The 17738-nt window shown below is 41.9% G+C and overlaps 1 protein-coding gene across 2 annotated transcripts; it reads right to left on the bottom strand.

The window, feature by feature from the left end:
- Window positions 1-133: 133 nt before the first annotated feature.
- gemin6 (gem (nuclear organelle) associated protein 6) lies at window positions 134-8181 on the bottom strand. Of its 2 annotated transcripts, none has more exons than XM_041182840.1 (3): window positions 8032-8181; window positions 2374-2527; window positions 134-873 (listed from the first exon to the last, which is right to left on the bottom strand). In XM_041182840.1, exons 1-3 carry the CDS (start codon window positions 8126-8128, stop codon window positions 489-491), a joined length of 636 nt encoding a protein of 211 aa, XP_041038774.1. In that variant the 5' UTR covers window positions 8129-8181; the 3' UTR covers window positions 134-488. The 2 variants fall into 2 exon arrangements, with proteins under 2 accessions (XP_041038774.1, XP_041038775.1); XM_041182841.1 differs by lacking the exon at window positions 8032-8181 and adding an exon at window positions 5978-5996.
- Window positions 8182-17738: the final 9557 nt, after the last annotated feature.

Raw genomic sequence — 17738 nt, 5'->3', positions numbered from 1 at the left:
GGGATGATTTTAAGATACAACCCCTTAACACCGGTTTTCAAAATACATATTTTCCCATGGAAATTCAAAAATTCATGCGGAAAAAGTATGTATGGTTCTGCCATATATAACACTAACAAATAGGAACAACTGCTTCAGACACATTCTTTTACTATTAAATTGGATTGGTAGATTCTAGAATGGAAAACACATTTACAACAGTATCTTATTTCATGAGGTGAATGTGTATGAAAGATTGCTGACAGGATAGCAGATAATCTCAACGATTCTCTTCTGGATTTCTCAAAAATGGTACATCAATTTGGATAAGATTAACTTTAACTTTCAATTTTACTCTGCACACAAGCAATAAAGTCACCACCACATCAGTGCTAGGCTGGGCACCTATAACAGAAGTACAGCTAATGTTTAACAATAGTGTTAAAGAATGGATGCCAAATTTACCAGAAGAAATATATATTTAATAATTTAACATTAAGTATTCCCCTTCAATCAGCTTTGTGATCAGCATTTGGGTTACAGTTGATAAGACTTTGAACCCTGGATAGGATAATCTCATTGGAGCTATTGCAGTCTTCTGGATTATATGGTGGAGATACTGTCAATACCCCAGCCACACACAGCACTTTGTGTTGGTCCCCCTGCTCTGTAACAGGAATCCGATTTTTCTCTAGCCAAGATTTAAGGCTGGACTTCCTTTGTTCAAGCTCTTCATTGCTGTAGACCTTGTCAGCGACAGGCATAAATAAGGCAGAGAGTTTCTCAGTTGTGTTGTTTTCTCCTTCATTGATTAGTTCCACTGTCTGAATTGCGTGGCCCATAATAGTCACAACAGACACCTTCCCAGTATCCACGAAGTTTACCAGGACAACACTGAGAGAAATAAAAGATTAAGTTGATCGCTGAGGACAACTGAGCAAAGAAATTAGTTGAAATTTTCTAGGTATGAACAGAATAAAACACCACATCTGAACAGATAATTGCAGCCAAATCGATGCATTCTACATGCATTCTAATCAGCAATTCTAGATGCCACAGAGAATATAACTGGCCTTAGTTGTCCCACCATCATACTTTCCCGAGCCAACAGACTGGAAATAAGAATATTAGGAGCAGAAGCAGACCATATGGCTCCTTGAGTCAGCTTCACCTATCAATATTATCATGGATAATCATTGGCCTTAACTCCACTTTCCCGCCCACTCCCCATATTCTTTGATTCCCTGAGAGACTAAAAATCTGTCCATCTCAGCCTTAAATATATTCAACAATGGAGCATCAATACCCCTATGAGGTAGAGAACTCCAAAGATTCACAACCCTTTGAGTGAAGGTATTTCTCCTCATCTTGGTCCTTATCCTGAGATTGTGCTCCTGTTTTCTAGATTACCCACCTCACTCCGGTTCAAATATGACATCAAGATTGCACACAGTCTGGTTCAGCCTCAGACAGTCTCCAGGGAGAGGGAGAGTGTCATTAGCTAGGGAACAGAGTCTGGAGTGAGGAACGAAGACAATGGCTTTGGTCTTTCCAATATTTAATGGGAGGAAATTTCTGCCTATTCAGTAATGTCAAATAAGCAGTCTGGTAATTTAGCACAAGTGGAGGAGTTGAGAGAGGTGATGTTGAGGTAGAGCTGGGAGTCATCAGTGTACGCGTGAAAACAAATGCTGTGTTGCCAAAGGGCAGCATGTAGATGAGAAATAAGAGGCGCCAAGGATAGATCTTCAGAAATACCAGACATAACATTGCGAGAGTGTGAAGAGAAGATAAGAATGAATTAATAAGTGCTGTCCCACCCAACAGGTCATCAGTGGAGAGGCATTGAAAGGGGATAGTGTGGTCAATCGTGTCAAGGTCTGCAGACAGGCCTTGAAGGACACGAAAGGATAGTTTACACAGTTACATAGGATGTCATTTGTGACTTTGGTAAGAGCCATTTTGGCACTGTGCCTGGATAGAAACCAGATTGGAGGGACTCAAACTTGGAGGTCTGGGATTGATACGGATGACTTATGTCAGGCAGAACAAGTGATGATTGCCCTTGTTAGTAGAGCAACACCAGGCAGGTCAAGGCACATTTGTAGATAGTGTAGACAGAGTGAAGATGTTTCCATTTGCGTGGGAGATGAAAACTAGTGGCTATAAATATGATGGTCCCTAATAAATCTATTAGGGAATTCAGGAGAATATTTTTTTCTTCAGCGAGTGTTTAGACTGTAGAACCCACTACCACATGGAGCTGCTGAGACAAATAGCATAAATGTATTTAAGGGGAAGATACAAGTACGTGAGGGAGAAAAGAGTAAAATGTTATGTTGATAGGTTTAGAAAAAGAGGGGTTTAAAGAGATGTTCATCAAATTGAACTTACCTTCCCGATACAGGGTCAACAGTAAAGACCCAGCCTTGATATACATTTTTTTCATCTGCAGTAACTTTTACTTCTTTGTTCAGATATTTTTCCCATTCCAAAGGTTTTTTTGTAATCCATTCATTCATATTCACTATCCAAATGCTTTCCCAATCTATCAAAATACAAAAATATACAAATCATAAACACTGTATTCTTCATATCTTACTAAAGGTCTTTTTGTATTGTAACATAATTTCTTAAAACAATTCTGCAAACCTGCAATTAGAATAAATTCAACTCAAAGATTAAACACCTTTTAAAGGTCATGCACATTAATTGCAAATTAGGTGTTGTAATTAACACTATTTTCTTCAAATTAGTCACCTTACCCCCTTTATTGCATTACCTCCATTAGACCTGTACAATCATAGAGACAGGAGAATGAGAAACCAATCACCATGGTATAGATACCCCCAATCACTACTGTTAGGACTACCACTCAACAAAAGATTACAGCAAGGATGGGCCATGGCACCATGGTGCAAGAGGCCATTCAAGTGGAGGAAGCTTGGAGGAATGTGGAAGTGGTAGGGGCTAGTACTAACAGGGGGACAGATTTTTTTTCTGCAGCCACGACTGGGAGACTTGAAGGTGATGTTGCCAGGGTTAAGGGCTTCTCCTCACAGCTGGAGAAGAGAATCCACTTTTCGTGGTTCACATAGGGACCAACAGAGGTGGACGAGGAATGAGATTCTGCTAAAGGAGTTTGCAGAGCTAGGGTCCAAATTAACAGGCAGAACTTCAAAGATAATAACCTCTAGCTCTAGATTACTGCTTGAACCCCTTGGCATGGGAACAAACGGATTACAGGATTAAGTGCATGGTTGAAAGAGTGTGTCAGAGCCATTGGTTACAATTCACCAGGCACTGGCACCAGTACTGGGGAAAGTGGGAGCTGTTCCATTGGGACAGACTCCACTTAAGCCAGGCTGGGATCTGTATCATGGCAAATCAAATATCTAGGGAGGTAAATAGGTCTTTAAACTAATAAGTGGGGGACCCACAGGCTGTGATGGATTGAGGGTTCTGGCAAGGGTAAGTTTACTATTCAAAAGTGAAAAGTTAGGCTGTAGAGCAATGTAGCACTTTGGGTAAAATCAAGGAATGTGTATCAGGAAGCGACAGAGCGTTTAACAAAGGTAACAAAAAAAAATTAGTAAAAGGTTAACATTAAAGGCACTATTTTTAGATAGACAGAATGTTTGTAACAAGATAAATGCATTAATGGCAACAATAGATGGGTTTGATCCAATAGCTATTACTGAGGTGTGACTGCAAGGTAACCAAAGTTGGAACTAAATATTCCAGGGTACTTGGCTTTTAAAAAAAATAGCCAAGATAGCCAAAATAGAAAGGGTTGGGGAGTTTAGTTCTGATAAATAATGAATGAAATAAAATAAGAAAGGATCTTAGCCCAGGAAATCAGTATATAGCATAAGTATGAATGAGGCTAAAAACAGCAAAGGACAGAAAACACTGAACCACACAGGAGATTGTTACACAAGATTAGGACTTGTGGGGTTTGAGGTATTAGCTTGGATTGAGGATTGATTAATGGACAGGAAACATCATTTTTGGGTTGGCAGGTTGTAACTAGTGAGGCGTAGCAAGGATCAGTGCTATTTACAATCTATATAAATGACTTAGATAAGGGGAACAAGGCTAATGTATCCAGGTTTGCTGATGATACAAAGCCAAGTGGAAAAGTAAGCTGTGTGGAGGATGCATAGGTACTGAAAGGGATTATGGACAGGTTAAGTGAGTGGGCAAGAAGTTGACAGATACAGTATAATGTGGGAAATGTAAAATTATCCACTGTGGTACAAAAAAGGGAAGAACAGTATTTTTTTTAAAAGGTGAGAGATCAGTAAATGTCGATCTTCAAAGGGATTTGCACATCCTTGTAGAATTTAAGGCAGTCCTGCTGCAATTATATGAAGTTTTGGAATACTGTGTAGTTTTGGTCTCCTTAACTAAGGAAAGAAGTACTTGTCTTGGGGATGCAACAAACATTCATTAGATTGATTCCTGGGATGAGAAGGCTGTCCTGTGAGGGGAGATCGAGTAGAATGGGCCTATATTCTCTGCAGTTTAGAAGAATGAGAGGTGATCTCACTGAAATGTATAAAATTTTTAGGAGGGCTCGACAGGGTAGACTCAAGAAGCCATTTCCCCTAATCAGAGAGTTTAGAACTAAGGATTATAATGTCACAATCAAGGAAATATTTTAAGACTAAAATTTGGATAGAGGAGGAATCAAAGGAAATGGGAATAAGGCAGGAAAGTGCAGTTGATGTAGATGGGCCATGATTGAATGGTACCGCAGGCTCAAGGGCCTGTATTGGCACACTGTTGCTCCTATTTACACTCTTAACTCACCTTGAATATAAACATCAGTAATACATACATATGAGAGAAAGAATAAAATTTAAGCTTATGTCTAGGGGTGTAAACGGAGAGGAAAAAAATCTGCCCTGCATAAAAAGTCAAATAAACTGCCACAGCCAGTAGTTAGCATTGCAATGCTATTAGCTGAGCAATACAGACAGGGAAGTTTCCAGACTAGATCCTGTTCTAGATTCTACTTGACATTGGCATCCACCCAAGTCAGAAGATTGCAGTTCAGGTCCCATTCCAGCACATAAACTATCTGCCTGCTTGGGTGGATTGTGGCACTAATCAAGAAGCACAGGGAGTTCTCCTGGTATCTTGACCGAAATTCACACTCCTGGCTGGTGGGAAAGAGATGTAGACAGGAATGCAGGGCCAGGGAAGATGTAGATTTTGTATGGGGATCAGGGGATGGGGGAAGGTCAAGGGAAGGCCGGGGGGGGGGGGGGAGGAGAGAGAGAGAGAGAGAGAGAGAGAGAGAGAGACTTGCAATCAGCAGACTGGTTTGCCCTGGTTCCCTCTCTGCTCATAGATGGCTTCCTGATTCTCAGGACCTGTTGCACAGCTGCTGGCGCAAAGCCATGAGCAAAGAAATTCAACTACAGAGGGCCCAACTGTTATAAGTTAATGCAATAACTTCCATACAAGCCATGAAAGAAGGCTTCACATGATCATGTCATGTAGTCAAAACATCATGTGGAATGCCTCTATCATGAGTTGGCAACCCCGTACTTAGCCCACTGAATGTCTCCACTGTTGTTTTTGTTTTGGATTCCAGCATTTGCAGTCTTTTGGATTCTGCAGTACAAGAGGACAGAATAATGATATAAATCAGTGCTGCCTTGCTGTGAGGAGATAGAAACGTGGCAGTCTGGGTGCAGGTGAACAACAGTAATAATTTTATAAAAATACAGTGAATGCTGAAAATCTGATATAAAAACTGGAAACGCTGGAAGTATTCAGCAGGTCAGGCAACATCTATGGAAAAATAAGAATTAACGTTTCAGGTCAATAACCTTCCATCAGTATAAATTTACCCCAATTGTATTGACATGCACTTTTGAAAAGTAATACTCAACCAGGATTTGCACAACGGACCCTGAAGCCGAAAGATAAAAACAAAAAAACTGCGGATGCTGGAAATCCAAAACAAAAACAAAAACAGAATTACCTGGAAAAACTCAGCAGGTCTGGCAGCATTGGCGGAGAAGAAAAGAGTTGACGTTTCGAGTCCTCGTGACCCTTCGACAGAACTTGAGTTCGAGTCCAAGAAAGAGTTGAAATATAAGCTGGTTTAAGGTGTGTGTGTGTGGGGAGCGGAGAGAGAGAGAGAGAGAGAGAGAGGTGGAGTGGGGGTGTGGTTGTAGGGACAAACAAGCAGTGATAGAAGCAGATCGTCAAAAGATGTCAACAACAATAGTACAAAAGAACACATAGGTGTTAAAGTTAAAGTTGGTGATATTATCTAAACGAATGTGCTAATTAAGAATGGATGGTAGGGCACTCAAGGTATAGCTCTAGTGGGGGTGGGGAGAGCATAAAAGATGTAAAAAAAAATTTTTTATTTTTTTTTATAATGGAAATAGGTGGGAAAAGGAAAATCTATATAATTTATTGGAAAAAAAAGAAAAGGAAGGGGAAACAGAAAGGGGGTGGGGATGGGGGAGGGAGCTCATGACCTAAAGTTGTTGAATTCAATATTCAGTCCGGATGGCTGTAAAGTGCCTAGTTGGAAGATGAGGTGTTGTTCCTCCAGTTTGCGTTGGGCTTCACTGGAACAATGCAGCAAGCCAAGGACAGACATGTGGGCAAGAGAGCAGGGTGGAGTGTTAAAATGGCAAGCGACAGGGAGGTTTGGGTCATTCTTGCGGACAGACCGCAGGTTTCTGCAAAGCGGTCGCCCAGTTTACGTTTGGTCTCTCCAATGTAGAGGAGGCCACATTGGGAGCAACAAATGCAGTAGACTAAGTTGGGGGAAATGCAAGTGAAATGCTGCTTCACTTGAAAGGAGTGTTTGGGTCCTTGGACGGTGAGGAGAGAGGAAGTGAAGGGGCAGGTGTTGCATCTTTTGCGTGGGCATGGGGTGGTGCCATAGGAGGGGGTTGAGGAGTGATGGAGGAGTGGACCAGGGTGTCCCAGAGGGAGCGATCCCTATGGAATGCCGATAGTGGGGGGGTGAAGGGAAGATGTGTTTAGTGGTGGCATCATGCTGGAGTTGGTGGAAATGGCGGAGGATGATCCTTTGAATGCGGAGGCTGGTGGGGTGATTAGTGAGGACAAGGGGGACCCTATCATGTTTCTGGGAGGGAGGAGAAGGCGTGAGGGTGGACGCGCGGGAGATGGGCCGGACACGGTTGAGGGCCCTGTCAACAACCGTGGGTGGAAAACCTCGGTTAAGGAAGAAGGAGGACATGTCAGAGGAACTGTTTTTGAAGGTAGCATCATCGGAACAGATGCGAAGGAGGCGAAGGAACTGAGAGAATGGGATGGAGTCCTTACAGGAAGCAGGGTGTGAGGAGCTGTAGTCGAGATAGCTGTGGGAGTCGGTGGGTTTGTAATGGATATTGGTGGACAGTCTATCACCAGATTGAGACAGAGAGGTCAAGGAAGGGAAGGGAAGTGTCAGAGATGGACCACGTGAAAATGATGGAGGGGTGGAGATTGGAAGCAAAATTAATAAATTTTTCCAAGTCCCGACGAGAGCATGAAGCGGCACCGAAGTAATCATCGATGTACCGGAGAAAGAGTTGTGGAAGGGGGCCGGAGTAGGACTGGAACAAGGAATGTTCCACATACCCCATAAAGAGACAGGCATAGCTGGGGCCCATGAGGGTACCCATAGCCACACCTTTTATTTGGAGGAAGTGAGAGGAGTTGAAGGAGAAATTGTTCAGCGTGAGAACAAGTTCAGCCAGATGGAGGAGAGTAGTGGTGGATGGGGATTGTTCGGACCTCTGTTCGAGGAAGAAGCTAAGGGCCCTCAGACCATCCTGGTGGGGGATGGAGGTGTAGAGGGATTGGACGTCCATGGTGAAGAGGAAGCGGTTGAGGCCAGGGAACTGGAAATTGTTGATGTGACGTAAGGTGTCAGAGGAATCACGGATGTAGGTGGGAAGGGACTGGACAAGGGGAGAGAGAAGGGAGTCAAGATAACGAGAAATGAGTTCTGTGGCCGAAGCTGTTTTATTACTGAGAAATTAAAAGGCGCCGGCTGGATGGACTCACCTGCTCGCTCCTGGGCTCCGGCGCTTCCCAATGACGTCACCTCATTCCGACGTCCCTTCTCAATGACGGAAGCCGGGTGGTTTTGCGTTGACGTCATAAAAACCGTCCAGCATTTGAAATGAATCACGTGAGGCTATAAGAGGACGAGCTGTTTCTGCTGAGCTGTGGTCAAATTCGGAGTGAACGCCTAATGTATGTGGAACCAATGTTTCCTACGTATTTTAATTAATGTTTAAATTTTGAGGATAAGAATGGGGGTCTCAATTCTTTCTTGTAGTAACCCCTCCCCTGTAATCTGAGAAATATTTATATTATACCCACCAGGGCTGCGACAAGGAGTATCACCACAATGTCTTTCCAAATGGCGGGGATCCTCATTTTCTCTCGTAGCCCCCGGGGATCGCCAAGTTATAAAGTGCGAAGGACTAGGGCTGTGGACGTGTCTAACACCGTATCCGTACAGTACTTCATATGGTTGTGCGGGGTGGGGCTGTCTGCTGCCTCATTTTTTTAATGCCATGGCCAGTCTGACTCGGTTTTGGTGAGACTCCTGTTGTCGCCGATCTCTTCCCAATGCAGCACCTCCACGTCAATCTAAGCGATTACCTTGGCAGAGTACCCTCCCTTTGGTGTCTCTCCAGTCATTCCTTTTTTTTTTGGAGGTCAGCTTCATTGTCATACACGAGCAGCCTCACTGAGCAACTTTTTTCGCACAATTCTAAGAAAAACCTTGCTCTCAGATTAAATGTGTTGTTCTCCCAAGTGTTGGCATCTCCTCTTTGGGGAGTAAAAGGAGTAACAATTTCTTAGTATCTTACTTTTATAAAACAGTGGATGCTGGAAATGAAACATGGAAAATGCTGAAAATAGTCAGCAGGTCAGGTAGCATTTGTGGAGAGAAACCGTTAACTTTTTAGGTCAATGATGATCCTTCATCAGAACTGAGGAAAGGTAGAAATGTAATAGGTTGTGAGCAAGCTGGAGGAAGAGCAAAAGGGAAGTTCTGTGCTGGATCCAGTGCCATTGGTCTGTTGGGTCTAAAGGATCGGGGTTCTATAGCAGGTACCTATAAATTTGTTTGTTCGGCTTTTTCAGGTACAGTCGGCCCTTCAAATACATTTGTACTTGGTTGAGTTGTTTCAACAGTCTTGAACACTGGTGGCATCACTGGGATATTTAGTTTCTCCACTTCGTATGTGATCCACGTGCCTTCTTATTATTCGATCTTTGACTTTCACATGGTAGGAAAGAGGTCCAATTACAGCATTAATTTCACCGAACAACAATGCTGGTCCTTCTCTAAAATTTTTCACACATACCTTCTCTCCTACAGTAAATGTTCTGTCCCAACTGTAACAATCATGTCCCATTTCTGATTTTCCTGCCTACTTTCTACCTTCACCGTGCCTGCAGCCCCCCTACCCAAAGTTTGGCATAATTAGGCTCGATCAGAGACAGCGCTTCATCAGCAATTCCGCAGGTGTGACACCTCTTGTTGAATGAGGGATAGTTCAATGATGGAAGAGAATTCATGCTAATTTAGTCCCTAACAAATCTCCAGACAATTTCTTCATACCAAATTTGAACGTCTGCTCTTTCGGTGAGTCCATTTGAAGAAGAGTGATATGGACATGTTTTCACATGAACAATACCATTGAGGCTTGTAAATCAGTTAAATTGATCTTGGAAATTCTGGGATGTGCACTGTGAAGTTCAGATAACATTTCATCCTTTTGGAGGAACAAACTCAAGCTTCCACAATAAAATACCTTCTTGACTAGTTATCTCGTATCTTCCCTGGAAATATGGTTTCATTTCATCAGATTCTTCTGTTTATGACCAACCATGAAGAACTTGATTTCTCACTTTGGATAAAACTGGGTCTCGGTTTGTCCAATCTTTAATTTGTTTAGCACATATCGGTGATGAGTCCAGGGAGTTCAATAACTGAGGAATTGGAACATCCTCATCTTTTACTTGCAAGGGTAAATGACTGAGTGCATCTGCATTTGCAATTTGACTTCCGGGTCTATGAATAAAAGAATACTTGTATGCTGCTAAGATTAATGCCCATCTTTGTACTCTTGCTGAGGCTATAGGGGGTATAGCCTTGTCTTCACCGAATAGTCCTAATAATGGCTTCTGTTCCGTTATGATGGTAAAGTGATGACCCTACACATATTGATGAAACTCTTTAACTCCGAAAATGATCACCAGACCGCCCTTTTCAGTTTGTGACTACTTTTTCTCTGCAGCACTAAGTGTTCTCGATATGTAACCTATAGGGTGTTCTGATCCATCATCCATTCGATGGGAAAGCACTACTCTCAACTCTTTCTTTGGGTCAAAATGTACTAGAAGTGTAGATGACTAACAACATTTTCACTTTTGTGGTATTTGCCATGACCATTTTTGGTTTTTCTTGAGCAAAGAATACAAAGATGCCAGTTCTGTCAATAAATTAGTCAAGAAGCATCCATAGTAATTAATTAGCATCCCCAAGAATGATTTCAGTTCAATGAATTATTTGGTTTTGGGGCCTCTTTAATTGCTTTCACTTGTTCTTCAATTGGATGTAGGCCTTGTGATTCCACATTGTGACCTAAGTAAGTTACCTCTTTTTTACCTCTTCCTTTCTCAGTCTCACTCCAACCTGTGAAAAACGTTTCAGAACTTCTTCCAAGTTCATCAAATGTTCCTTTTCAGTGAATCCAGTCATGAGAACATCATCCAAATAAACTACAACATGGGGCAGTCCCTGTAATAAACTTTCCAAGGTTCTTTGGAATATGGCTCAAGCAGAAGATACGCCAAATAGTAAAACAGGTGAATTGATACAATCCCTTGTGTATTTATGGGGACAGGCGTTCGGGATGCCTGCTCTAATTTCAATTGTTGATAGGCATGACTCAAATCTAACTTTGTGTAAGCTGTTCCACCTGCCAATTTAATGTATAAATCTTCAATTTTAGGTATGGGGTGTCTATCCAATTTTGCCACTTTGTTAACTCTTAATTTATAGGCCTCGCATATTCTAATGCTTCAGCCAAGTTTGAGAACAGGTATAATTAGAGAAGCCCACTCTGAAAATTGTACTGGTTGTATCATTCCCAGCTTTTCTAATCTGTCCAATGTGGTGTCTACCTTATCCCACATTGCTTAAGGTACTGGTCTTGCTTTCATGAATCTTGGAGCTGCCTCTGAGTCTGCATGAATATTTGCTTGTAGCCTTTCAATTTTTCCAAGTTCTTCCTTAAAAACTGAGGTGTATATTTTTGTAGTAGCTGTGAAAGTCCATTGGTCCTTAGTTGAAAGATTTTGTTCCATTCCGATTTAATTTCTTTCAGCTAGTTTCATCCTAGGAGACTAGGTACCTTGCCTGCTACTACCATTAAGGCTAATCTCACTGTTTGAGCTCCATAGTTTACTGTGACTTTACATACTCCCTTGACTTGTATGTCTTCTCTTGTGTAAGTCTTTAATTTTTCTTCAGTTTCTTCTAAGTTCAACTTGCATTCTCCATGATTCGTGTATTTAAAAGTATGCTCACCGATCGCCGTAGTGGCTGCACCAGTATCCATCTTCATTCTGATAGGCTTCTCATTCACTCTCATGGTTACATAGATATGTTCCATTCTCCCTACCTTTAAATGATATAGCGAATAGATTTCAGCATCCTTCACTTCAGGCTTTTCAACGGTGTTTATCTCATGAGTTTTTGCTTTTGTCTGAAAGTCTGCCTGATTCTAGCTTTATAATGTCTCATGAGATGTCCATTTCACTGGCAGAAGAAACATTCGATCATTTTTATACTGTAATTCGTTACAAAGTTGTCTGCTTCCACCAGTGTTACTATTATGCCCTGTTTTTGCTGCCAAGTTATCCCTTTTAATTTGCCTGCTAGCGGTGGCTGTTTCCCGCTTCAGAGCAAAGCTCTGCACTTTCGCACTCTTTTTTGATTGAGGCTCCCTGTCTAACATGGAAGACAGTGCCATTTTGCACTTCTTGCATGACTTTTGAATCTTGCACTGCACCTTCCGTTGCCTGAGCAATTTCCAATGCCTTCTGAAAATCTGACTTTGATTCAGCCAATAATCTCTTCTGAATCGCATTTTCATTTATAGCGCACACCAAACGATCTCCAAGCATATCATTGATAGATGTACCAAACTTGCAATATTCAGTAAAATTGCTTCAGATTTGCCACATAACAAGCAACTGTATCCCCTGCAGCTCTATTTCTAGAGTTAAATTCCGTTGCATCGTCACTGAAGGCTTGTGCTGATAATGATTCTTTGAGGTTCATTAAATCATCAAAACTTTGAGTCAGGGGCACTGGGTGCCAACAGATTTCAAATTTGTCTGTATGTCTTACTCCCGCACGTGGACAGAAGGATCGTGCGCCCCTTCTCCTCCCCACAATATCGTTTGCCTGGAAGAAGAATATGAGGCATTCAACATAGTGAGACCAGTCATCCAAGGTTGGATTGAAAGGCTCTACTCTTCCAAATTGCAGAATGCTCTGAGGGGATTACTTCAATGCTCAGAAGGAAATTTTCTTTTACTTATGGCTACCGTATGGTATGGCGAGGTATGGCCTGATTTCAGTTCTTCCAATTTTCCTTTGTTCTTCCTCGCTTTTTACCAAAAGCTGTTTATTTTCAAATGAAACTCTGCAGCTATACTTGTGTGCTCACAACATAAAACTGTCTTCACTCATCAGTGACTAACTCAAGACTCTCCCACATAGAGGTAGCCTGCGCTACTGATATTGGGTATTAAGATCATGTGACCTTACATTACAATACTTGTCTTAAAGGTTTATTACATATCAGATTACTACAGTCTGTGATAGGATGGAAGGCAAAAGAAATTTAATGACAAAAGGTTTTGCAATGGGTTAAAGACATAAGAGATGTGACAAGATGAAGTGTGAAGGCTGGATAACAGATGTCTGAATGCAAAGTGAACGAAACAAGTTGAAACAAAAAAACCAAACCAGCAAAAAAAAACATGAAAAATGATGGAGGCAGAGGTTATGACCTAAAATTATTGAACTCTGTGTTGAGTCCAGAAGATGAGATGCTGCTCCTCAAGCTTGCATTGAGCTTCATTGAAACACTAGCAGGCCAAGGACAGAGTGTGAGCAAGGTGGAGAACTGAAATGACAAGTGTCAGGAAGTTCAGGGTCATGCTTGCAGACTGAACTACGGTGTTCTGCAAAGCGGTCACCCAGTCTGCATTTGGTCTCCCCTGTGTAAAGGAGACTACTTTGTGAGCAGTATAATACAGTATACTAAATTGAAAAAAGTATATGTAAATTGCTAATAAAAACAGAGTGCTGGAAATACTCAGGTCAGGCAGCATCTTTGGAGAAACAGTTACCGTTTCAAGTGTGCCTAGAGCAGGTGTGCTGCTGTTTCACTTGGACTGTTTAGGGATTTGGATATTGTGGTGATCCATGTGCTGGGAAAAGCCTGTATTTTCTTGTGTGCAATGTCCCTTTAAGAACAAAAAGAAAAAGGGTTAATTGGTTTCCTGAATATGACATCATTAGGTTGCAAGAAATGTGCATGTGACCTGGGGTTGCCATAAGGATAACCAGCAAAGAAGTAAAAGATAATTAGAAAGCTAATTGTAGTGGGTGAGGTCACCCTGTTTTTTTTTCTGTTTGGCAGTTCAGAAGATCGGGAATTGGTGCAAAGAGGAATCAAGCTCGGCTCTCTGGCAGTTTTCTTTTTAGCGGTTTTAGAACAGATCCTGCTGTTGAAGCGGGGCACTGAGAACAGCAGTATGTGCTGTGTAGTTGAAAAGGATGGAACATTGAAGACAAAGAGAGGGAGGGATTGTAGATTGGACAATAACCATTTCTGTGTTAGAGTGGTGCCAGAGCCAGACTGTTAGTAAAAGGGTTGGAGAAAGGAATTGAAGGCTGCGGCAGAAGCGTTGCTGATGAAATTTTTCTAGCGTCCTTGTGTATCGTTGATACACAGTCCGGGTCTCACTGCAGTACAGGAGTGTGGTGATGACAACTGGTCTGTACACTAGGATTTTTGTTGACTTGCCAGATGTCTTTGTTGTCAAACACTCGCTGCCACATTTGTGGTAAGCTGCACTGGTGCAGTTGATCAGTGTTACATGATCTTGATGAGCTGCCAGGGTATGTGAAGTGCTCATGGGCATGTGAAGTGGGTGGTGGAATGTTTGGCTGACCAAGTATAGGTTGAATTTGAGTTCTATTTTGGCAACATTCAAGGACAGGCAGAATTGAAGAGATGATGTCAACTGTATTAGATTCCTGTGCCCAGACCATTTAAGCTTGAGCATCGTTGTCACCAGGACTGGTTTAATGAAAATGATGCTCAAATATGTGACCTCCTGGAACAAAAAGGGGCAGCCTTCATTGTTGGCAGAACAACTGAAGGTCACTACTCAAGAAGGCAGCATTCCAACAGCTCAAGACTGACATCCAAATATAAATCCAGAAGATAAAGTACATGTGGTGTATATCAATGGTTTAGATTTAAATGTGGGGGGCATGAATTAGAAGTTTGCAGATGGCACAAAATTTGCCTGTCCGATAATGGAGAAGAAAGCTGTAGCCTGCAGGAAAATATCAATGGACTGGTCAGGTGGCAGAAAAGTGGCAAATGGAATTCAACCCAGAGAAGTGTGAGGTAATGCATTTAGTGAGGGTAAACAAGATAAGGAAATACACAATGAATGGCTAGATACTGAGAATTGTAGAGGAAGAGAGCCACCTTGCTGTCCATTTCCACAGATCTCTGAAGGGGACAGGAGAGGCTGTTAAGGTAGTTAAGAAGGCACATGGCATACTTTCCTTTATTAGCCAAGGTTATAAGAGCAGGAAGGTTATGCTAGAACTTTTTTTTAAACTAGTTAGGCCGTAGCTAGTGTACTATACAGTCTTCTCACCACAATACAGGAAGGATTACATAGAATTACATTTGTGATGGCACTAGAGAGAGGACATAAGAGATTTACGTCAGGAATGGAGAATTTTAGCTATGAGGAAACATTGGATAGGCTGGTTGTTTTCTCTTAAACAGAGAGAGCTGAGAGGAGATGTAATTTGTACGCCTTAATTAAGAGGTGCCTGGAGAGGTCCTTCCTATCCACTCGATTTCCCTTAGCAAAGAGGTCAATAATCATGGGTCATAGATTTAAAGTAATTGGTAGAGAGGAGTTGGGGAGAAATAATTTCTACCAGAGGGTGGTGGGGATTTGGGACTCAATAACTAAAAGATAGTAGAGTCAGAAACCCTCATAGCATTTGAAGTACTGTAACCCACCAGGCAACAGTCCAATAGCTAGAAAGTGGCATTAAGCTGGATAGCTCTTTTTCAGCTGGCACAGATACAAATGGTCAAATGGCATTTTTCTGTGCCATAAATTTTCTATGCTTCTACGAACCCATGAGCTCCTGGCTCAGGAAGAGTTCTACCACTAAGCCAAGCCTCATGTTAACAACTTCACCATCATGCCACCATTTGTTACACAATAGTTTAATAAAAACAATTGAACTGTAGAAAAACAAAACAAAGGCCAAAGTCTCAGTAACACTTCATTTTTAACAGAGGTTGTTTATAAAGATTAACAAGACAGGTTATTTGAAACATTATGCTACTGCTCTAGCTGTTTCCCATGATTTTCTCTCCTCTCCTGTTTCTTGCTTCAGTACAGTTGGCATGGATGAAGGCAGCCATCCGGTACCTCATTCAAATGACCTTTTTTTATGCATGAACCAAGCAAGCTATTTAACTAAAGGGAGAATCACAACTGAGCCTGATCCTGTCCTCACTATTCACCTATTCTACACACATGCAACTTGCATGAAATTCTAAATGGCAATCAGGAAAAGAATCCCTTGCTTTGATTTGTTTCTCTTCTCAGACCAGAGTCACACTGATCCATTGTAACATTACAAATACTGCATCAGCTAGTACAGACAGGAAACAGACTGCAGCTTCTAGTGGCTATGGCCTAGTGAGACACAAGTACACCAAGTGAATTCTTCCATTGGGATATCACAGTCTATGGGAAAATAAAAATGAATTTTCTTTGTTTGTGGCTTTACAATTATTATGTGCAGATTTTGTCATTATTTATCCAAATAGAGAGGAAAGGAAGAAACTGTTTATTGACAGTCCTTTATATAAAACTAGACCGACAAAAATTGCTGCCTGGACAACATGTAATAGGGAAATCTCTGAAACTGCAGTTTTAAAAATACCACAGTTACCAAGGCAATGCATTGCCTTTAGCATGTATACAGAGGAAATGCAATTAGATGTAATGTCAGCAGCACAAATTATTTCACTTGTAAAACTTTAAACAAATACAAAGACCAACATTTTAAAATAGTATTGAAGAAGACTGACACAGAAGCAGATGTGGAGTCTGAACTTAAAGCATCTACTTTTCCTGCTGGCAATGATAGTGACTAGTGTTTTCTGAGCAGGTTGTTATCGATCTGCCCAAAAATCTAAGTGATGATATCCTCTTTAATCCTTTCAGTACTCGGTGCTGTTTTATAGATTTTCAAATATCCTTACTTTGTCAAATGAGTTGCTTGGCAACCCTATTTAGAAAATGTCAGCCAAAATTGCAACTTTTAGTTTGAATGAACCAGATTCATTTTATTTTGAGTTTTGTGCTCATCACAGTGAAGGATGTTAGTGCTGGGAAGTGGAGTGTTTTGTATTTGGACTCCCATGTCAGGAAACACTCCCAGATATAACATGGTCAAGTAAAGTTCTCCTTTGCTAACCTCAAAAAAAAAATCACTTTTTTTTTGCAAAAATATACTTTATTCTTAAATCTTCAACAACATTTCAAACCATTTCAAAATCACCATTACAAAAATACAATCAGGTTCAACTTTTATAACATGTATCACAAGGTATACAAACAATGAATATTACAATCATTGGCAGACATTCATTTTAAGCTGTACAGCCTGAGGGGCTCTTTACAGTTCCCCGCCCCTCAGTGCACTGTGGCAGAAAGGTCTCAGGCGGCGACCCTTCCCCATTGCGCCTTTGTGGCGGCTGCCCCAAGCTTAACTGTGTCCCTCAGCACATAGTCCTGGACCTTGGAATGTGCCAGTCTGCAACACTCGGTCGGGGACAACTCTTTGCGCTGGAAAACCAACAAGTTTCGGGCAGACCAAAGAGCGTCTTTCACCGAGTTGATGATCCTCCAGCTGCAGTTGATGTTAGTCTCGGTGTGTGTCCCTGGGAACAGCCCGCAGAGCTCAGAGTCCTGTGTCACAGAACTGCTCGGGATGAACCTCGACAGAAACCACTACAGTTCTCTCCAGACCTTCTTTGCAAAGACACAATCTACAAGGAGGTGAACAACGGTCTCTTCCCCACCACAGCCACCTCGAGGGCAACGTGCAGAGGGGGTGAGATCCTGGCATGTAGGAAGGATCTTACAGGGAGGGCCTTTCTCACCACCAGCCAAGCTACGTCTTGGTGCTTGTTGGAAAGTTCTGGCGATGAGGTATTCTGCCAAATGACTCTGTCAGTCTGCTCGGAGAACCATCCCACAGGATCCACCCTCTCCTTTTCCCTCAGGGCCTTTAAGACGTTACGTGCCGACCCCTGCCTGATGGACTTGTGGTCAAAGCTGTTTCTCTGCATAAATTTTCCCACAAGGGACAGGTGGTATGGCACGGTCCA

Source organism: Carcharodon carcharias, chromosome 2 (assembly GCF_017639515.1).
Source record: "Carcharodon carcharias isolate sCarCar2 chromosome 2, sCarCar2.pri, whole genome shotgun sequence".
NCBI classification, from domain to species: domain Eukaryota; kingdom Metazoa; phylum Chordata; class Chondrichthyes; order Lamniformes; family Lamnidae; genus Carcharodon; species Carcharodon carcharias.
This window is presented reverse-complemented; position numbering and strand designations above follow the sequence as displayed.